The sequence below is a fragment of the Globicephala melas genome, chromosome 11 (genome assembly GCF_963455315.2).
Source record: "Globicephala melas chromosome 11, mGloMel1.2, whole genome shotgun sequence".
In the NCBI taxonomy this organism is placed as follows: domain Eukaryota; kingdom Metazoa; phylum Chordata; class Mammalia; order Artiodactyla; family Delphinidae; genus Globicephala; species Globicephala melas.
The window spans coordinates 101,302,794-101,326,071 of NC_083324.2; the positions used below are offsets into that span (position 1 = coordinate 101,302,794).

General features: G+C 41.3%; 1 protein-coding gene across 3 annotated transcripts in view; it reads left to right on the plus strand.

Moving 5' to 3' along the window:
- Positions 1-23,278, plus strand: part of GMDS (GDP-mannose 4,6-dehydratase) — a 477,644-nt gene that overhangs the window by 83,761 nt on the left and 370,605 nt on the right. For 2 of the 3 annotated variants that reach the window (XM_060308303.1, XM_060308304.1), the window contains 2 exons: positions 3,314-3,401; positions 4,895-5,004. The exons of the other annotated variant lie outside the window; for it this stretch is intronic. In XM_060308303.1, the coding sequence (XP_060164286.1) occupies positions 3,314-3,401; positions 4,895-5,004 (198 nt within the window). The remainder of the gene's footprint in view (positions 1-3,313; positions 3,402-4,894; positions 5,005-23,278) is intronic. 3 annotated transcript variants of the gene reach the window in all.

Here is a 23,278-nt window from a genome sequence, read left to right on the forward strand (position 1 = left end):
TCGCCAGGGAAAGAGGAAGACCACAGGAGTGAAGCTTCCTGTGAAGGTGCCTCTGGTTTCAGGTGCCTTCCTAGCATCACTGTTAGCAGATAAGCCAACAATATACTTTTGTACTTATTTTGTGCAAAATACAAAGAGAAACCAGAAAAATGAAAGACAAAGTCAAACCCTTTAAAAGCTAGAATGTATCTGGGAATATGTGAGAAATCTATATTAATTAACTTGGTAACAATGACAACACAGCAAATCAGAATGTAAAATTAGAGAATAGGTAAATCGTGGGTTTCCCTTCCAGGAGAGGAACTGTAACCAGGGGGCCTCAGGAGAGCAGAAAAGAAATGGGGTGTACGGACTGTGCAGTCATCCCTGGGAGACTGTTTGTTAGAACTGGAGTTCCTGTGATTCCGTTCTTGATCTGTGGATCCTTTTTTCTGAGTTGTTGGTAATCCTATTGATAGAAGCCTGGGTGCAAAAAAGTCAAAGCTTTTTGTGGCTTTCGCTCTGAAACCATACTGAGTGTTGGCACGATGGGCTACGTCCACCTTTAACAGAACCACATGCTGGTGGCGTGGTCTCAGGTAGCATCCTCACCTGTAAGATGGGAGTCACGATACGAAGGTGGTTGTGAAGGTTCAGTGATTTAATGTCCACAGAGAACAGTGTCTGTGCACGGTCACTGCCATGTGTGTGCTGATGTGACCGACGTCATCTAGACTTTTCAGAAGCAGGTTGCATTAAACATCCCTGAGAGGCATCCTTGCCTCCAAGAGAAATCTAGACACTGAAGAATTTAAAATCCAGTGGTAATAATTTTCTGTTTTCTTGGCTGTAATCAATCAATCAATCCATCAGTCAGCATTTCTGTGCCTTTATACTGCCTAATCTGACTCTGGGTTTTGAAGTCAAACCAACTTTGTTCTGACATCGTGAGAACTTGAAATTTTCCTTTTCATCACTTAGTTAAATGGAACTTGAAATTTTTTTGTCAAAAATGCTCACTTCTGTTTAACACCTTAGTTTTTCAGAAATTTTGTTTTTGAACTGCTATAATTTAATAACGATTTTAATTAATTTTATCAGGAATCAAATTTAGCTCATTTATCTTTTCACTTTGGTTTCCTAACTCGTTTCTTTTTCTCCAAAAATCCTTATAAAAACAAACAAAAAACCCTGCCTACCTCCCTCTGTAAAGGAAAAGCCGCTAATCTCACATTCTTAACTAGACCATCCAGCTTGCACACGTTTTGCCTTGTCTTAAAGTTTGTATTTCACCTGTGTCAGAAGTAGACAGACTCAGCTTTCATTAGTTCTTAGAATAATACTTGCTGTCATGGATTAAGCATTTGGCAGGTCTTTCTTTCCCTGTATACACATACCAAAACTTGGGAGTGAGGGGAAATTAAAACACAGCTTTTTTTTTTTTTTTTTGTATTAAAAAAAAGACCCAAAACTAGTGCTTAATGTGTTTGGTTATAAGTGTGACAGTAAAGTCCTGTGTTATTTATTTGCTGTGACTTTGGGTAATCGTCTGATTTTCATACTGCATCCATCAATGTCATTGAATATTTTTATCAGTCCTTTATGTTGATATAAAATGTATATGTATATAGCATTTCTCTTTGTTCTGGGCTGTTGGGATATGTGACTTATCCAGAAGCCAGCAATCAAGAGAAAAAAATAGACTCAATCATATGATTATTTTTTCATTGTCAAAGCTAAATTATCTGTTTTTAGAACATATGGGTTCCTCTCTTTTCAAGGAAATCAAGCTCAGCTTACATCTGAGATCTCTGTATTTCAGAAATAACTTTGGTGGTAAACACCAGTTTTGATATGTATAGGTGTATATGTGAACTTGGTTTTTATTAAACGAAGTTTATTAAGTTTACAGAGTAGTTGAACTTTATAATTAACAACTTGAAAAACTGGAGACCATGAAGTTGAATTAATTCTAAGCTTAATGTAAGTATTATTCTCTCTACTTTTAAATTACGTAATGGATACGTAAACCCAAATTGCAATTTAATGTTTCCTAGATTTTACTGTCTGCCTCCCGAAATGTCAACCAAGTTTGTGATGTTCCTGTCTTAAAATATTTTCATGTTTACAAAATTTTCTTCGGTTTAGTTCTTTTGGAAAATAATGTGGTTTTAGCTCTTTGGCTAAAGTATCTAACCAACAGAATTATTAATTGTGGGTGTGTTGTATCCTTTGCAGAAGTCAGTTTCTCATGTATGCCATGTAAAGTGACGATGACATTTCTTTCTATTTGAAAGAAAGTCTTATGTGCTTATAATTTCCCCCCTGCACTTGGAATATTTGAGTCATGCCAAGGATTAGTTTTTGTTCGAAATAGACAGAAAACGATTGAGTTAAAATATGGAAGTGTATTCAGCTGCAAATGAAACTACCCAGCCTTAGAAGGAACGCTTCTAAAATGAGAGAAGGACTAAAACTGCCACCAGCAGCATGGGGACGTGGGCAGCCGGTGACATAAGCTGGTATTAGCACTGGCAGCACAAAGAAGGGAGTGAGACCAGGTCCTGAACAATGTCTCTAATGTATCAGACACAAATAGTCTTTTCTTCAGCATCGGGCAGGTATGTGTTCTGGTTCCAATGACTTTTTTCCCTCACACTTGTCATGGTTAAGTCAAAGATAAAAATTAAAAAGAAAAATCCTCCCTTCATTTGAGTTTCCGTCGTGCCTTAAATCTCATAGGACGTAAGTCTTGGCCCTAACCTATGCTATTTAGCTTTCTTAGCTTTTCCACGCAGCTGCATAAAAGCAATGGCTCCCTGATTCTCTTGTGGACCCAGATACGTATTTATTTAAAGAATCGGTGCCAGATGCAAAGCTCGGAGGGCACTGGGCAGGGCTGGAGGCATCAGAGCCCTCTCCTCGTGCTCTGGGTCCAGGCTGTGTGACCGATACGGCCTCGCCTGGTCTGTCTTCGGTTTCAAATTGAAGAGATATTTTTGTCAGCAGTAGGACCGTAAGTGTGTGTGTGTTTGGAAAAGGAGACATTTGGGTATCTACAACTAAGCACTCACTGTGAAGTCACGTCATTATCTAATTACTTTCGTCGGGATTGGCAGTAGAAACACTGGAGAGGGATGGAGGGAGCTGCCAGTGGGCGGGGGCGGGGTGGGGGGAGAGTGAGCCGCAGAACTCCTGCTTATTTAAAATAAGGTCTTTAAATGACAGTTATATGATTTTTCACGAAGCTAAACATTAGCAGAATAACGTTGCTTACGAATCCTCACTGCATATTTATAACTTATTCTTATCCTTCCACACGATAAAAATGCAGGTCCATGGAATTGTACGGCGATCCAGTTCATTCAATACTGGTCGAATTGAACATCTGTATAAGAACCCCCAGGCTCATATTGAAGGAAGTAAGTCATTTTCTTTCTCTAAACTCTCTTTCTGTGTAACTTCCTATATTATGATAAGGTATTTTCAAATGTCATTTTTCTCAAAGCCCATCAAATTGCAGTTATTTACCCATGAGTTACCTGCATTGAATGCTATCTGCACGCTTTGAAAACCCTTCACTGCCTGCTGCCCTGGGCCATGGTGTCACCGCGGTTAGGCCGTCACGAGGGTACCATCAGGTGAGGCTGCTCGAGAGGCCAGAGCAGACAAGGCTTTGATCACCCGTCTCCAGGTGTCCCTGTGCCCTCGAGTCAGATCAGCTCCACACTCAGAGCCCTCCTCTGCTCTTCACGTTTGGTCTCATTTAATCAAGTCAAGCAGTCTTTGTACATTTATTTAATTTTAGAAATAATTGGTGAAGACAGGTCCAAAAGCAGATGGCAGTCAAAAATATATTTAAATTGCTTTACAGGCGGTTGTCAGTATTTGCAGCCGTTTGTTATTTTTGGTAACACAATTGCAGGGAGTATATCACACAGTTGCCGTGCTTTCTCATTTGACCTTGACAGCAGTTCCTGAGGTTGTGAATGAGACCATTTTACAGATGGAAGCAGAGAGAGGGTGTGACTTTATCAAGCTTCCATAACACGCGAAAGACAGAGCTGGGACGAGGACACAGGGTGTTTCCCGCCAGCGGGGATGATCCAGGTGGCTTGTATTCACCTCAGGGCCCTGAACATTGGAAGGTTTGGGCTAGTTGTGCAGGTAGTGATGTCATCAGGAAGATGACCTACTAGTACACTTTCCACCTTAATATTTAGGTCAGTCAGTGAATCCGCCGTGAAAATTATCATCGTTTTGTGCAAAGTGTAGAATGGTACTGCCATTGGACCTAGATGTAGGTCAGTATTATGTAAAATTAATGAAAGTATCCAGTTAGCAGGATGCCCATCTGCCTGTGTCACCTTCTTACACTAGTGAAGTCAGCGTGAGGATCTGCTTAGATCTGGGGTCAGAACAAGCTAGCTGTCCTTTAATCAGTTATGTATACGTCAGGCACGTCATGGATGGTTTAAGGACTGATGTTTACGAAGGACTGAAAAATCGCTACATACAAGTATCTGAGTAGAGCTGTCTTCACTGCTGTCAACGTGTTAACATGTTTCGTTCGAGGGTATACGCATTATTTCCAGATTTTCTTTGTCTGAATCTCACGTGACATGTCTTACAGCCACCGGGGCGCCGTAAGATACGCTGATTGTGTAACATCTGTCATGATATTATGTTTTTTTTAAAAAGCTCATCTGAGTTTTTACAAATCCTTTATAGACATAGCAACAAATGGGAATCTCTTTCTACTATTCAGTTTCTTTACATATGACAGTTACAGACTGCTACTCCAGAACCAATCTGGTTTTCAGACTTTCAGGATATACATTTCAGTGTTGCTGTGTTAAAAAATTGGGCCTACGTTGTTTCCTTCTATCTAATGGTATGTGTTTCAATCCTAAAGACATGAAACTGCACTATGGTGACCTCACCGACAGTACCTGCCTCGTGAAGATCATCAATGAAGTGAAGCCGACCGAGATCTACAACCTCGGGGCCCAGAGCCACGTCAAGGTGAGCCGTTTTCCTTATCGTGGTTCCTCTGGCTGTGTTCCTGAGTTCTGTATTTTACCCTTGTCCGTTGCTTCTTCACACAGTACGGCAGCCACTAATCCTGGTCCTCGAGTTTGATTCTTGGTATTAGTTTGGGTATTAATGAGTCCTTATAGAAATGCTAATACATTTTTTTAAGTGTATTTTCTGTTATTGAACAATGTAGTAAAATCTTACTGCCGACATTAGAGTAAAAGTATTTATTTGTTTGGGGTTGATCTTACAGTCACGAACCTCACTTGGATGTATTTTCTGCCATTTCAGCTCACATTGTGAATGAAGTGTTTTGTTCAAATGTTGGAAAGTTAAGTCAATGAAACTTCTATTTTAGTATTAATTTTTGGTAGTGATGAGAAAATAGTATTTTTGCGTGCCAACATGTCAAAATTAATGGAATTAACGTTTTCTTGTGAGCAGTAAAAGTTATTGGAAGAAAGACTCTTCTTAGCCTCTTGCCTCAGTGTGACCCAGCTCATGTTGATTTCTCTCCCTTTATTCAGACAGATTCTCTGGGGGTCCATCTACCTCTCCTTGGTTTTTCTTTCTCGAACAAATCGCAGTAAACCTGAGAAGCCAATCCCCAGGGTTCTGGCAATCTGCTTAATTCAAGTTTTTGTTGCTGTATTATAGTGCTAACTTAGTGAGTGAACTGAAGCCAGGGATGATATGAGTTCTGTTTAGATACTTACTCAATCAGGATAGTTAGCAGAGCATAGAAATAAAAGCAAATGACTCTAAGTTAAAACAGCCCCTGCCCCCTGCCACCAAAAAACAAGGAACAGAAAATCTAGCAGCATTTTTTGCTGTTTAATGAGTGAATTCAGCACTCTTACTGCAGAAAGTATTTGAGGTGATTGGCTATTTCTCCACATCTCCAGCTTTGGGTGGAATGGAAGCGATATGCCTGTTTTATATCTCTGCTAGTTTAAGGGAGAAATTATAAACTAGATCAAACGAAACCAAAGGTAGAACATAGTAAGAGGAGCAAGTGGAAAGCTCAGTCTTGTAGTTGATGCCAAATTTAAAATTTGAGCGTGAACCCTCACAGTACATTTTTCTCTAAGATGGTAACTTTGGAGGATGGCGACAGATCAGCCAATACTGATACTTCTTATCTGTCTCTGCTGTCTTGGAAGGTAATTTTTTCCTTTCTTAATCTCCGAAGATTCTGTTCTGTATCCAGGCTTAAGCTTTGGGCTGTGGAAGGTGTCAGGGGCTTTAGGTTAGAAAAATAGGGCTATTTTTCGAAGTGATTCTAGATGTATTTTCCGTCTGAAAGGGTATTTCCTGCGTGCCGTGCCTTGAGCAGCCGTCCCCCCTTTCACGTAGAGAAGCAGTAACTGTCACTCCAGGCGTGGAGACTTTATCCTGGGCTGAGGCAGTTAGTCATCTTCCACGTTTTAATTTATCTAACTGCTTCTTGGTATCTCCAGGCAAAATAGAATGCGTTGGAATGAGTGCTCTGTTACTCAGTTTCCTTTAGATTAAGACGTTTCCTTTGTGACGGTAGACAGGTTATCGCCTCTAGAAGTCCTACACCGGCATAGTGGGAAGGTGCAGGAAGTTTTATAAAGATTTATGTATAGAAGGCCTTGCCCTGACGTGTTAGTATTAAGTGAGTCAGTCTTCTCCTTTTTCCAAATCGTTCTGTGGTTCAAAAAGTCTGATATGCTTTCCGTACATGAAGTGGTGCTGACTGTGTCTGGTTATTACCCTAGGGTGGTGAGTACAGAATGCACAGGAGGTTGGGCCGATTCCTTCTGAGTGGCTCTGTATGTGAAGTTTACCTGGTTTTATTGTGTTATGCCAGCTTTGCCTAAAGGCCTGTTAATTGGCAGAAATGGTGCTTAATCGAAGATGAATTTTGGCTCATAAGATAATTTATCGCTTCAACGATATTTGCGTGCATGGTGGAGTGGAGGACCCAGGGATGCGTGAAACCCACCTCTGTCGTGGAGGGACTCCTTTCCCACGGGTGACAGAGGCTGGCGCTGATGTCTTTGGGTTTTTAGAGATGGGGTGAGAGAACTTCACTCCCACGAGATCGTGCATGGTGTCAGGGAGTAGGTTTGGGGTGGAAGCTTACAGACGTCGTTAGTGGGAACGGGTAGTTGAAATTGAGGTGACAATACAAGGCTGAGAGTCAGAAGAGAGAAGACTTGGGATGTGTTTGCAACATGATGAGCGTCCTAGGTTGCTTAGGTCTTGCCTAGGTCCTAAGCAAGAAGTCTGGTGGGAGAAATGGGAGGTGGGCAGCTAGGGAGGTGGGCTGTGTTTGGGCAGTCTCTACGTGTTTCTTTTTTAATTAGCCATTTTTTTAAGTGAAGTAGTTAATTTACAATGTTGTGTTAGTTTCAGGTGTATAGCAAAGTGATTCAATTGTATATATATATATATTCTTTTTCAGATTCTTTTCCATTATAGGTTACTGTAAGACATATGGTTCCCTGTGCTATACAGCAGTTTCTTCCTGTTTATCTATTTTATATATAGTAGTGTGTGTATGTTAATCCCTAACTCCTAATTTATCTTTCCCCCTGCCGCCCTGCTATCCCCTTTCGTAGCCATACATTTGTTTTCTGTGTCTGTGAGTCTATTTTTTTGTAAATAAGTTTATTTGTATCATTTTTTTAGATTCCACGTGTAAGTGATATCATATGATATTTGTCTTTGGCCATCTTCACTTAATATGGTAATCTCTAGGACCATCCATGTTGCTGCAGATGGCGTTATTTCTCTCTTTTATGGCTAAGTGATATTCCATTGTATATATGTACCACATCTTCGTTATCCATTTATCTGTCGATGGACACTTAGGTTGATTCCATGTCTTGACTATTGCAAATAGTGCTGCAGCGAACATCGGGGTTGCATGTGTCTTTTCAAATTAGAGTTTTTGTCTTTTCCGGTTATATGTCCAGGAGTGGGATTGCTGGATCATGTGATAACCCTCTTTTTAGTTTTTTAAGGAACCTCCATACTGTTCTGCATAGTGGCTGCACCAGTTTACATTCCCATGACAGTGTAGGAGGGTTCCTTTTTCTCCACACCCTCTCCAGCGTTTATTACTTGTAGACTTTTTGATGATGGCCATTCTGACGGGTGTTTGCATCTCTAATATTTAGTGATGTTTAGCATCTTTTGCTCAATGAGATTCTTCCAGCTCTGTTCTTGTTTCTCAAGATTGCTGTGGCTATTCGGGGTCTTTTGTGTTTCCATACAAATTAAAAAATTTTTTTTTCAGTTCTTTGAAAAATGCCATTGGTAATTTGATAGGGACTGCACTGAATGTGTAGATTGCCTTGGGTAGTAGAGCCATTTGGACAATATTGTTTCTTCCAATCCAAGAGCATGGTATATCTCTCCATTTGTTTGTGTCGTCTTCGGTTTCTTTCACCACTATCATATAGTTTTCAGAGTACAGGTCTTCTGCCTCCTTAGGTAGGTTCATTCCTAGGTATTTTTTTGGTGTGATAGTAAATGGGATTGTTTCCTTAATTTCTCTTTCTGATCTTTCATTGTTCGTGTACAGAAATGCAACAGATTTCTGTGTAGTAATTTTGTATCCAGCAACCTCACTGAATTCATTGACAAGCTCTGGTAGTTCTCTGGTAGCATCTTTAGGATTTTCTAGGTATAGCATCATGACATTGGCAGACAGTGATTGTTTTACTTGTTCATTTCCAATTCGGATTCCTTTTATTTCTTTTCCTTCTTTGATTGCTGTGGCTTATGGGACTTATGTTGAATGAAAGTGGTGAGGGTGGGCATCCTGGTCTTGTTTTTGAACAGGAGACAAATAGATTCAGAGGTGAGTCTACAGGTGGGGCTTCAGAAGAGTAAGAAGTTGTTGGGTGAAGGTGGTGGCAGTCGAAGTGGGCATGAGGAGGATGGAACAGGAGGCCTGTAGGGCTGACCCTCTGCCGACAAGATACGGGGCTGGGGAGGAAGGGAAGCGCTGCTCCAGGGCACTGGGGCCAGATGACTGATGGTCCCGGTGCTAGAAGCAGGTGTCCGAGGAGGGACTGCTGAGTTGGGGGTGTGTGTGAGAGGCTCCCTCTTGGACTCGTCCTACCAGCGGTACTGGAAGGACATTCAGGTAATGCAGGTCAAAGGCAATTGAAGGTATGCTGTGAGGTTTGAGAGAGATTTGGAGTTCAGTCCTGGGAGTTCTTGAGAGGCCGAAGCCAAGGCAGCAGATGAAAACAGAGGAGTGGATGAAGCTGGAGCCTTGGGGCCTGGGAGCGTTTGCGAGGGGCGTCATGGGTGACAGGGAGGTGGGGTCAAAGAGGCAGGAGGGTGGAATTGTGTGAGGGAGCCTAGAGACCAGGCGGTTCAGGCAGGAGGTGTGTCTGCCGCGCTAGGGCTTCAGAGGCGTGCGCAGGAGTGACGAGCAGGCGGGCGTCGTGGCCTCTGTGGTTAGGGTGGGGGTGGTTTGGGGCTTTTAGGGAGAGCACTTTAGCGATGCGGTGGAGGAATTATCCGGAAGGCGAGGGGCGTAGAAGTCAAGGGTTATGGAGGGTTGTAAATTGAGTGGATTCTTTCCTGGGAAGGTCCTGCCTTGCCCAGCAGCCTGTCTGATTCGTGAGGTCTTCCTTTCCCAGGATGTGTCCAGGAGATGCTGACCCTGGTGTGGGGGCTTCAGTTTGAGAACCGCTGTGCTAATGTTCCTGGTTTCTTGTTTATCTGTGTGTAATATGCGCCTTAAATGCATTCTTCCTTCAATGCATCAGCTTTTGAATTTGGTATAAATTCCTTGCCAGCTAATGACTATGTGAGCTTGTAAAGCTGAGAGTGGAAAGAATCTAAGAAGAATCTGATACATGTTTATACCAGAATTCTCCACATTCAGAACTCTTTTTCCGAGCAGCGTGTAGTCAGTGAGAACGCATACTTCCCGGGTACTCCTAGTGCTCTTGAGGAGCAGCGTGAGTGCAAGCCACCGTCAGAGTGTCTTTGGAAAGCCCGTGTCCCATGCCCCTCTTCCTGTGCGGCCTGATGTCAGCTGGGTTCTTAGCGGTGGAAAGAGTGGGTGTGGGGAGGGGCTGGCTGGGAAGGACAGCTGGTGACAGCAGACTGCGGCTGGCTCGGGGGGCGTAGCTGTGCCCCTGCCCACCCCTCCACAGCTCTGTGTGTTGGCCTTCAGCTGCCTACCTGTTCTCCCAGCAGCTTGTGAGGGGGTTAGGATGGAAAACACGTATTTTGTTCCTTATAATTAATTTCTCTGTATTAATCAGCTTTGTAGCATTTATTGTATTCATAGACAGTACTTTTTAAACAAAAGTTCTTTCTGACAGTGGAATGTTTGTAAGAAGTTAATTAAAATATGTTTCTGCTTATTTGGTTTGGAGCTCTTTTGAAAGAAAGCTCTAATATTAGCACACGTAGCATTTCATTTTGAATCCGTGACTTCTAGACCGGGCATTGTTTGTGTTGGCCTCTCTTTGTGCAGAATAGAGCCTTCTATCACTCTCACTTCCAGTTAATTTGATGTGGGCTATGGTATGCTAAAAGTAAGGAAAATAAAATAATAGGAAGTTGGTCTGGTTTCCTGTAGGAAACCAATGAAGATGAAATTGGTTCTTGGAATAAACCCACAGCAGTCTGGGAAATACTGACTGAAGACATTTTTCTGAATCATAAACAGAAAAATTATGACTCATGAAGTGTAGGTCATTGAGAGGCTGATTTGATCTTATGTAGGAGAAAGTGAGAGACGACTGAAATGTACTAGTTATTAAAAGTAGTTAAACCTAGCGTGGTGACATCACCCAAGTAGGAACAAATTATCCAGTATACATAGTCCTGCCCATTTTGATGAGGAAATGTTTTAGGAGCCTGCTTTATTGTTCTTTTAAAATTTTTACTGTGTAAATAATATTTTTCATTAATTTCTGTCTGAAATTTCTTATCTGTTCAGCATTCATTACTGTCATGACTTTGGAGTTTTCCACCATTCCTCACAGCTTCTTTGATAATCATACGTCATTCTTGAAGTCATGCTGTTGGACGAGATCTGTCTACAGGAAATCTAGCCCAGTATGACCCTTTGGTCTCACAATGTCATGTTGGAATTGCCTTGATTATTTTTTAAAAATGAAAATGATGCAATCATGAAATGTTACAGCTAAAAGGAACCTTAGAAATAATTTAATATGATTCTCATTTTATGAGTGAAGCCACCTGCTGCTCTGAGTCACATGTCGGGCGGCCGGCCGATCCAGGATCAAAACTCAGACCCGCGTATTCGGCAGCTTGTTCTAAGGACCATCGAAGAAAATGATGGTCTCCATTGGCAATAATTCTCATGTAAAATAGTCCTCACCTTAAGAACTTTCCCCACATACCTAAGTTTCTCCTGAAGCTTTTTTCTTTTCCTTGTGTCTTTTGTGGAGACAGAAAGTCATTTGCTCTTCTTTTTTTAGTTTTGAGAACGATTTTCAAATCCCTTCTCAGTGTTCAAGACCGTTATTAAGTCTTTCTTTGACTTTCTGTCATTGAAACTGAATAACTCCCTCCGTGTCGTTTGTTTTCTAACTCTTGAATTATCTTCATTATCTCCTTTTCGACTCTCTGTGGGTCATTTGTTTGATTTTGTCTCACGACAGCCAGGAGGCCTACGTGCCCAGAAGGTACCTGGGGCAGGCGGCGTGCGGGGCAGGATTTCCTTGTCCAGCTGTGCGGGACCGGCTAGCGGATCTGAGTATTGGGAGCAGAGGGGCCGAGTCTAATTGTCTTCCTGGTGGGGCTTCCAGCCCAGGAGGCAGGGCAGGAAGCGGAGCTGATTGTGAGCCAAGTGGCTGGCGGGGTGGCCAGGCAGCGCCTCAGCATCCGGGAGTCAGAGAAGCCAGTGCAGGGGGTGAAGCTGGGGGAGAAACGGGCCCCGGGGAGGGGACCGTGCAGTGTAATCTCCTGAGACAGAAGTGCCCTCTCCAGTGGCCTTTTCCTGGCTGCTCCTAGCCCCCCCGCCATTTGTCTCCTATTTATGGGGAGGAAGCCCACACCTCCTGGGGCTGCTCTAACCAGGGGGTGACGGGGTACACTGGGACGACTGCGTTACGGGGCAGGGCAGGTGCCTGGGGGGACGTGTACTTCGTGCCTGACTCACCCAGTTCTGGAACAGAACAGGAGCACCAGTGTAGCCTTTGCTGTGCAGGTGCAGGAGGGTCGGGACCCACAGACAGCATGGAGGGCTGTTCTCCTGGGCCTTGCTCCCCCACGTATTTATTTCGGAGCCTGGCCAGCCAGCAGGGAGTGTGAGAAGAGCAGGGCAGTGAGGAGGGGCCAGGGGCATGGTTCTCGCCGTCGGGGAGGGGCTGTCAGGGCGACCTCAGGCTGGGCCAGGCCCAGCCCTTCCCGCCTGGTTGCACCGGAGCCCGTCGTGCCCCCTGCACTCTATGCGGCAGCTCACGTGTGCAAAGTGCTGTGTGCAAGAGCTTCAGAGCAGAAGCCTGTGTCCTGGGGCCGGAGGGAAGGAGGTGTCCGTGGGCACTGGAGCACAGGCAGGACCTCCCACGTCAGGATGCCCAGGACGCAGACCCAGGCCCAGCCCAGAGCCCAGGCCCCGCGCTGCTGGCTTCAGCTCGCGTCACCTGCAGGCCCCATTCGTCACCTGTGAAACGGGTGGGCACCTCGTCTTGCGGGTCCCAAGACATGCTTCCCTGTGGGCCTCTGCCCTTGCTTCCATGGTGCTGCTCTGTCCTTGATATTCATGATCTTGGTCTCTAACTGCTCCCTGCCTGTGCTCAGGTGTCAGCTCCTCAGTAAGGCCCTCCTACCGTCCTGTGCGCAGCAGTCACCCCCCTGGGAAGGGGGCCAGTCCAGCCCAAGGGCGGCAGTGCCGCCGGGGGTCAGGGGCGCACGTGGGCTGCTCTACCCTCTGATCCAGGTGCTCTCTGCTCCTCGCAGAGGCTGACGTGAGGCCAAGGTGGCAGCGAGTGGCTGCAGGGCACCGTTGCTGCTGCCCGTGGGGGGCCTGCCCTTTGCCACACTGCTGCTGGGAACTCTGTGCAAGAATGTCTTCCTCGTTCAGATGTCCGTAGTTCCTGCCGCTGAAATGTTCACTTGTTATGGCATATTAGGAAGAGAAAAACGATGTTTCAGACCCTTGTTTTTTACTAAATGGGCCACAGAATTCTGAGGTGGAAGAGGTCGATGAGCCTGCCCAGCCCCTGTTTCACAGAGTGCCGCTCGGAACCTTCATTTGGTGATGGGGGAGGCCAGACGGGACCTTGTCAGACAGTGCCTTGTACCTGTCAGAGGGCTGGTCTGAGAAGACCAGGGCAGAGCGGGGCAGGCAGCACAGGACCCTGGTGGGCCCAGGCTCACCTCTCTTGTCACTCCCGCCACTGACCACAGTGCAGGAGGTCTGAGTTAAGAGCTTTGTGTTTTCTTTCTGGAGGGACCCGGTTAGGACGAACCCAAAGGACCAGTGTTTGCGTAGCTGGAAGGCCCCCAAATCCAGCCCCGCAGGGTGTGATGGTAGCCTGTCAGCGATGCTAAAACGAAACCCAGAGGACTGACTCCTCAGGGATAACCACAGCCTTTTCGGCCACGGTAGTTCAATTCGATGCGTGGCTCTTATATTGAGCGCTGTGCCACTGTGTGCGTTTCCCTAAAGGCTACGGGAGGCCAACGACACTTGCTCCTATGGGATCGGAAGAACCAATAGCTTGATAACTAGAAAAAGTCATTTGTTCTTATTAGTATACTAAATCAAACAAACAAAAAATTGCCAAATCAGTTTACTGTCAATTAACCTATTTTCTAAGATTGAAAAATAAATGCTTCTGCTTTAATACTGCAAATACATTTTTGTCCACATTTTAGCATACGCAAAATATAACTCCATATTGGGTCTCTGAAGATAACTTATTTTGCTTGGTAGATGTGTAAATTGATACAGCCTTATGTATTTTATGAGGTCTAAAATTAATTTTTATATATTCGTATATAATTCTCACATGTGCTTAGAGCAACATAAAATCACTCTAGTGTGTTACCAACTTGTTAACATTGAAGTTGTGAAGGTACCTCCCGGGCAGGAGGGCTTTACTTGGTAAAGAGCAGTGAGTGTGGCTGTTAGAACCCGAGGATGGTTGCGGTGTGTTTGCAGGTAGGCCTGGCGTCCACATGGACTACATGCAGGGTGTGTTTCTGGCAAAGTGATGAGCTCCTCGACAGGGGTGGAGGGTCAGGTGAGCAGAGCGGTGGCCTGGGCACCCCTGGGCTCCAGTGAAGTTGTGTTTTGCTGCCTTCGTTCTCCAGTCTTCATTCCTTTCTGATGGATCCTGTTGTCCGTCACCTGTGCGGCTCAGTCCCTGTGATATTTAATACATTTGCAAACCTCTTTGGTTTGTTACAAGGTGAAGCTGCAGCACACAGAAAAAGCCTTTTTCACTTTACGATTTAATTTTTGTGCTGGTGGTGCATGAACCCCACCAATGTGAATATGGCTGATGGGTTCCTGTGGTTCTTAGGAAGACACTGAGCGTCTTTATCTTCTATTCATGAGGGTCGAGCCGGACGGGCACACTGCGGGCGGGTCCCTGTGTGTCATCCGCTCAGATTCTCCTTGGAAGCCTGTTACAGATTTGAGCAGTCGAATTCAAATTTAAAGCCACTTAAAAGTCCTTCCTACTCCATTAAGAATTTATATGAGAGAGAACACTATGAAAGCTCTCCTCTCCTGTTCAAACAGATTGTTCTGTTTTATTAGCTCTAGGTGGTATTGTGATTTTAATAACAGCTAATAGTGTTTGGAATTTTTCTTATAATTAGTGGACCACACAAAGATATGTTTGTTGGGTTTGGTACTCTTAATTCGCTTACAATAGTGACTTGTTTACTAAATAAAATCCAAAGTATTATTTTAGCTTTGCACAATTAAACCAAAATTAATGCAAATAGCTAAATGTACATGTTTATCTTAACATTAATTTCTAGACGTATCTATAAACACAAATAGTAAACCGGTAGTAAGTCAGTGAAGGTACTATGAGTGAAACATTTTGTTTTGGACTTTTATTGATGAGTGGAGAACTGCTTTTGGATTCCCCATTAGATTAGAATACATAATTTGCATAAATTAAGATGTAGACATAAATAATACCTAGTTTAATACCATAGATAATGGATCTGTCCCCCTCCCCCCAAAAAGAAGAGTAGTAAAACTAAGAATTTAAACTTAACTGTTCCTTTAAAACCTCACATAGAGCTTGGTATCAAACAAGATTTCTACTTTATCCTTTTAGTACAAATGGAATTTATAGAATTCTCTTTGTTAAAGTTGGATCCTTGAAGTTGGTACATACAGTAAGATAAAGTGGAACCTTTTCTATTTCAAAGAAATTTAATGTGTAATATCTTTTTTATATATTTCTACTGTAAATCATTAATTGGATACCTTACCAGTGCCAGCAAATAGTAAATTGTATGAAGATTTATTTAATTTAGATTTCCAGTTTTGAAAAATGTCTAGCATCAAAGATTAGTAGGTTTCATTATGATAGCCTTCTAGTAATATTCACATGAAGTATATGTTGTTTAGGGATGTTAATTAAAAAATCATTCATGATGAATTTAAATTTGCTCTATTTATAAATAAATATGCATAAAGGCTTGGTTTGGCTTGTTAAACTATGTTAAGTTTGTCATTAGAATCACTTGGACTGACAGTTCCTTAGAAAATGTTGAATTTTCATTGATGAGCTCAACTTGTATACAGTCATAGTGTCGATGATTAAAATAGGGTGTTTGCTGGGTGGCAAGCGTTGCACTGATAGCAGTCCTGAACTTTCTGTGTATGGCGGGTCGGTGGAGGGGAACACCCAGGGTGCACTCTGCATTTTGTTCGCTATATCAGGGTACAGCCTCTCCCGAGTCCTTTCCCCTCCCACCCCCGTACATCTCATTGGTGCCAGTTATTTTAACAGTAAAAAGTCTTTTAGAAATTAGTAGTGTTGACAAAATAAACCTTTAAGGAGTGTTCTCTAGGACTGTTGACACACCTGATTAGTCCAGATGGGAAATATCGATCTCTGCCTTTACCAAGTAGATTAATTATTAATTATTCTTCAGCGGTTTTAGCAGAGGAAAGAGGAAAGGTTTTCTGTGGTTTTGGTTTGTTTTGCTTAAGGTTCCTGTATGGCCCACCCCGGAGTGTTTTTCTTGTTTGTGTGCTTTTTTGACGCTGACATTTGTCCGCACGGTTCAGCGTAATCTGCACCACAGGGAAGGCTGAGGGCTCTAGGGTTCTGACACGTTTCTCTGTCTTCCCTAGAAAGGCAGCATTTGGGCATTTGACAGAGACTAGGTGATTATCAAACCACAGTATTTGAGTTTTTGGTAGTTTACATAATGTGAGTAGATTTTTTTTTAATCTGGTTTCTTTACATTTACTTTATATTAAATATTATGAAAGTGATCATTTGATCATATTTGGCAAGATATTTAGATTGCAGTTTTGCAAAATTATTTTTATTGTAATTATTTAAGTGACTTAAAACTTTAACTTCTTGTTGCCTCTTCTTTTTCAATCATAACTCCGTAGAAGTGGCCATATTCGCTAAAATTTATCAACAGCAATGATGGACTGTTGGTTTTGGTTTATGTTAAATAACGCATCTTCAGTACTTTTCCGAAAGTTGCTTCACAGATAAATAAATAGAAATTCCTTCTAAGCTTCCAGGGAAGCTTTTTTGTGGGGAAGCAAATTACTCCTGAAGCTTCCCTTGTCATCAGAGACAGGATTCTTTTTGGAACAGGGGGCGTTTCGGGGTGTGGGGGGGGGGGTGGAAGAGCGTTGTGCCCTTTTCTACGTATAGATGGCAGCAGAGCGTTACAGACGGCGGAAGTCAGCCTGGCAGTTAGAACAGAGATGAGTGACAGTGTAAACCGACTTCTATCAGCGTGGCCGCCTGTGTCCTGTAGTTAAACATAAAATAGGAAAGAAAGCCACTGTTGATAACACAAGGGTGTAGGAGAATGAAGAAGGCTGTGAGAAGCTGTAATACACTGAATTTCTGGACAAATCCCAGGTGGGAAAGCTTAATCTTTGAAGGTATGTCACCCAGTCCCGTAAGATGATAGAAATCAGCTAAGATAATATGCGTGTCAAAATCCAGAGGCGACAGAGGGCCGGGGGGCGGAGGGGCAAGGGGGAAGCAAAAGAGAAACCGGACACAGTTGCGGCGGCGAGTGATGGCCCGTTGCCTGCAGGCTGTGGGGCTTGGCCTGGACGCCGCCTTCTCACTTAAGCCAGTTACCAGGAGGAAATGTCAGTCCACGAAGCAGGCAAACATTCCATGGGAACATTTGCTCAAATGTCAGCATTTTAGAAAATAGAACTGCGGTCTGTTATGGTCTGGTCCCCACGCTGGATTTGCTATTCAACGTACAAGGACAAAGAGATTCCTTCAGAATGCGTTTGCAATTAGCAAGTCATTTGATGTCTTAATTAGCATTCCTAAATAATGACATCATCACCATAAAAGGTGGCAGTCGTCATTATAATTAATATTTAATATGCGTCTGCTTCTGAGGGCCCTTCTGTGGCTGCCCGCAAATATCCAAGGTAGTTTTCAAGTTTCAGGTTTGGATTTGGTGAGAGCACAGGCATGAGGATCTAATAAAGCAAAATCATGTTTATTAGAAACGTGAGGTATGGAAGCAGGTTATACAAGAGCAGTTTGTAGCGTGTCCTGAACCGGAGGATCAGGTCAGCATCTACTCCTTGGGAGCCTCCTAAGGCTTCTTACTTCCTCGAGGTGATGCTGCGGCTGTTCAGGAAGACGCTCCCCTGCTCTTCGGCTTCTTCCGATCTGCTCTCACGCGCTTTAGTACCGCAGACCAGCCTCTGTGTCACAAAACTGATTCCAAAGGTGTGTCTAACCACTTGCTCAGATGTAGCGCCTGGCAAGTCTCTCCTGTGACAGCAACTTATTTCTCACATAATTATTTTCTTAGTAAATTTGATATCTTAACAGCCCCTTACCTCATTTCTGGGTTCAAAAAATAACACCGAATATTATTTATTTCTCAGACTTCACAAAGGCTTACTTGACTGTAGCTGCTGCACCGCGGGAAGGGCCGGGGCTGCCAGGGCCAGTCCCACCGCTGCCCTGGGCCTCGGTGTCACTTAACGAGGCAGAAGACATATCCCTGCTGCCGTGGGTTACTTGTTAGTGATGGAGTGGGTCTGCCCTGTCACAGATCAGTAGAAAAGAAGATACATACTTACACGTGTGCTGTTTCTCTGGTTTAAGTAAGCTATTGCGTTAACCTCAGTTTGTCTGCACAGCTAGGTCTGTGTTACTCTCATTTTTTTAGTAGTGTGGGCTGTGTAAATACAAGAACTAAGAAAGGTTTGAAATAATCCAAATTTGACTTTGATCCTAAACATGTAATTATTTTATAATTTTGTGAGCTTTCAATTTAATTAATTAAACGGCATTTTATAAGATGAACTTTCACCATCATATAGTTCTTAAAATCAAAGCCTATGTTGTTTGAATTAGTGACAATTATATATAAATTTCTTCATACAGCATTATCAAAATATCAATTATATGTGTTTTAGATTTAGAATGAAATATATATCATTTGTTTTAGGTTGACATGTGCTGTTTGAAAACAACTTTTAGCCAGAACATAGTATGTTTTGCAGGTGCCTGTATACTTTTTCTTTTATACTTTTTGTCCCTCTTTGGTCATCATTAGATTTAGACCATGCGCTTTTTCTTAGTGGAAGAGTACGTTGCAGATTATTTATGTGACCTTTTTCAAAAAAAAGGACAATATTGCAACACCACTTCCTCCAACTGCTTGATTTGAAAGAATCATGTCTAGAGTAGGCAAATTTCACAGAAGGACATTGTTTTCAAACTAATCTACTGATTTTCTTCACGTTAGCATCAGCACATCAGTTTTCCTTGATAAAATGTTGTGACTATTTTACATAAATAATTAAATGTAGAATAATTAAAACATTTTCAGTTTGCTTACAACCTTTTAAATGGATTTTAGGAAGGATGCACTTTATAAATAATTTTTGATGCACTTTAAACCTGAGAAACAGATTTTATGTGAGTCATAGAGGTCTGTCAAGATCTTATTGGCATCTTGTAACTAATTGTGATTTGCGACGGCTTTACATTTGTAAAGTGAATCTTACAAAATCTTAGATGTTTGAAAATTTGTACTATAATGTAATGATAGCTTATGTAATGCTTCTCTTGAGTATTTCTTTTTTTTAATTGTGTTACCTTCCATGTAATTAGTTAGGTAGCATTCTAGTTGATCAGTAAATTAGAGTACACTCTATTATTTAGGATTATACTGTCAAAAAATTTGTTCTTTTAATTCTTAGCTTTTCATTCTAACTATGCCCAAATTGTGCTTTAAAAAAATTTGATAAAAATGTTTTAAAATATGTAAATATTCTAAAATTATTTGTATGTTAGACAGGAGGGACTGTGACCCCAAAGCCTACTTTCTCGTGTGACCATTGTTTTTCGTGAAGTAGTAATAATCAGTGGAAAATTTAGTTAATTTCCTATAAATGCCTGAAGTCCAACTTTGGCCCCAAATTTATCCTTTTAAAAATTCCTTTTTTCTTTTTTACAGGTTGCATCTGTATTTTTGGATTGAACACTTACTTACGTTCGTAATTGTATTGCCGGTCGCTTGTATTCTTTGGGGAATGATTCCACGTGGATTTGGTGTCTCTAGCTCTCTGTCTCTCTCTGCCTGCTTCATTCTCTCGGTTTCCTCTTGAGGATTCTGCTTCTCAAGCTGAGCATCTTCTATGTTGATGAGTCTTGGTGCTGCAGCTTTACTGGCACAGGGTCCAGACACTAGTCCATAAAACCCAGTTTAAAAAGTCTCTAAAGTGTGAAATATTAGCTTGTCATTTTTTTCTCAAGTTTTCTCTTTTGACAAGCTTCGTTGAATTTTCTTTTTCTTTTTTTCCTATGTGTTCTGCCATCCTAATTCTGAAGGAATTTATAGATATATCATTTGGGAAAAGATGTATTTTAACTGACAACATAAATATCTTGGTTTCGCAGTTATCTGGTCAAAGATTTTAAATTGCAAACCGTGAAAATTCGTTCTTTACAATATAGCATAAATTACATTTAGTGCTTTCAGTAAAAACATTTCAGTAAAATTTTGACACGAACAGTGTCACATTAAAAAAAAAACTCAATGTCAGCTCATATGCTCATGAAATATTTAATAGAAACATTGCAGGTTAATTTTGTCTTCTTTAATAATAAAATATAAGTTTACAAAGAGTTTTGACTCAGCTTACTCATTGTCTTGCAATTACTAATACAAATGAGAATTTTTAATGAGATAAGAATTACACTTCTCCGTGTAAAACACCAACGAAGTGCAGAGATTTAATGCTTACCTTTACTTTCAGGGGCACCTCATTTTCTCCACTGCAGTAGATCTTAATTCCAGATGTTAGCACACGACATTCGTGTAGTGTTCCAATCACATGTTTGTTTGTTTAATATTCGCTCTGTGACCTGACGCGCTCTGTAGTATCATGATTTCTCGGTTATGCAGATTTTGTTGCTGTTATTGACTTCTTATTTGCAGTCTTCCATCTGTGTTAAACTAAAGACATATGTTGTGTTGTCACCTGTCAGATCCCTTATGAATAGTCCGTACTTTACTTAAATTGTATTGTGGTTTTAGACCTTTATGAACAGAGCTTCATAAAATTAAGTAAGATAGTTTGTTGCGTATACAGATATGTTCATGAAACATCGCTATAATGATGAAAATATTGATTGTTGGAACAATTAAGACATTAAGAAAACACATATTTAAATGTGGCTAATGTCTGAAAATTTGTGAGTTGTTTATCTCTTAGAAATTTGTGATAAATCTAAAAGATAACTAAGGATTTCACTATATTGAAAAATTTATAGATATGTATTTATTTAACCCAGTTTTAATTATATAATTATTTTATGATTTAAGCCTCATTGATCTTGTGTGTGTGATCAGTATATTGAAATGTAAAGCATTCTAAATACTAGCACAGGATATTTTTTCTTCATGAGAAGAAATAGAAGGAATTAGACTAGCCAGAGCCTTTTTCGTCTTGCAAAGCAAAACTCATGAATGAAACGTGCAGCTTCTCTGGGCCTCAGTTTCCACATCTGTAAAATGGGGGGTGAGGCTTTGGGAAGGAAGGGTTAGGTCAGCTGCTCTCTGAGATCGCTTCCACCCTAAAATTCAATGATGATATGATTTGTTTTTTGCAGTAGTGTTATGCTTATCAATGTAAATTGTATGTCTTATCTAATGTAAACGTAAGTGTAATAAAAGCTAAGGATGAAAAGTTCAGTCTCTTTTCAAAACCATACTTTTAGGGAAGAATCAGTGGACAGATTTTAGTATAAATGGTTTTCTCAAGGAATATTTGAAATCCTAATCTAGAGTAGACTTCTACCTTTTAAAAAATGTAATGCAGAAGAGTAGAAACTAGATGTTTGATTTGTGGGATAATGAGTTTGTCACATCCGTATTGGCAACTCTACTACATATACGCTAAGTGTGAGTTTATAATGAGAAATGTCGTGGTTAAATGTAGACAGTGATTTTAGAAAACAAAAAGTGAAAGTTTAGAAAATATATTTTTAAAAGCCAACATTATAATTTTACTAGCACAGCCTGAATTCATCATCTGGCAGAAAAAAACAAAATTAAATGTTTTAATTTCCAAGATTTTTTTGTTGTTGTTCATATTTTATTTGAAAAGGAACTGTCATTTATTCCTAGGGTTTATAAATGTCAGAGAAAGATAGCTCATACTAACAAAAACACGTCTTTTCTTCTTAGCTGTGATTGTATTTATTGTATTCCCAAGTGAAAGATTCCAACATTATAACTAGCAGGGGTTCAATTATTTTTAAGTCATCCAGATTCCTTTTCCATTTAGTGACGTTTCGTGTGTTCGAGGTGGCAAACTTGTTTTTAGGTTGGTTTTTGAAGCTTATTATCTGTCTTATTAATATTTTAACCCCAATTAGGTCATTCCTAAAATAATTACTCTGAGCTTTTCCTTCTATGACTTGTGGAAATCTTAAAAGTTTTGTGCAGGGATTTCTGTAAGTGTAACTCAAATAATCATGTAAATACCTTTCCCCACCTTTCTTCTGTGCAATTACTATAAGTATTTAAGAATTTGTTTCTAGTTGAAGTTATAAATTACATACGAATTCTTAGATTGTTCCTTGTCTTTTGCTAGCTGCAATAAAAGCTTTAAAATTTTTAAATAGATTACTTTCTTTGTGACTAAATTTTCATTATTTGAAAAGCAATTATTAAAATAACTTATGTGTAATTTAAAAAATGTCATCCTAGCTTATTTGGTTTTACTAACATAAGAAAATATTTAATCAGCTTTATACAGTGTTTTCTCATCTTTTGGTAGCTTGTTGAAGGATTTTTTTTCTTTTCAAGTTGTGGCACTAATTAGAAAATACTTGAAAATTAATTATGGAGTGTAATTATTGGCAACATTGTATCTATTTGACAGTTCTTTTGTTGTCGCCACCCTAGCCATCTAGACCGCTGGCTACTTTCTTATATAACTGGAGGATCTAATTCCTTCATTTTACGTACCAGATAACTGAATCTCAAAGAAATTCAGCTCCTTGACTTGGGTCCGCCCGCTAGGTTTTGAGGGGCAGAACCAGGGCTAGAGTTAAGGCTTTCTTACTCCTTCTCCAGAGCTAAATCTTCTCTACCCATTGCCTTTCACTTGCTTTGTCAAAGTACGACATGGATGGATTGCTTGGAATTCTTTCAAAGCCTTTCCTGTGTAATAATGATGGCAGAGAGTTCAAGCATTTGTCAGGGGCCACTAATACATGTTGTGACAGCAGTTTAAGGGGGGAGAAGGTGGATTTATTACTAATAAAACATTAAAACTCTGATATTTAAAGCCAAACATAATTTACATTCCATCCACCCCTCACTGCTCTACCTGTCCGTTTTGATTTAAACCCCCCTTCCCTCCCCAGCAGCGTCCATCCCCCTCCGGCCACCGCCGCCACCACCCTCAGCAGATAGCGGGTGAGGCGGGGGCTAGGGAAGCACTTTGACTAGAACCATCTGTTTTGCTCGCCCTCAGAAACAATAGGCCAGACGTTACTCTCTGGGGAGCTGTGCGTCCACTTACACACGATACTAAAGTAGGAAAGCACAAAGT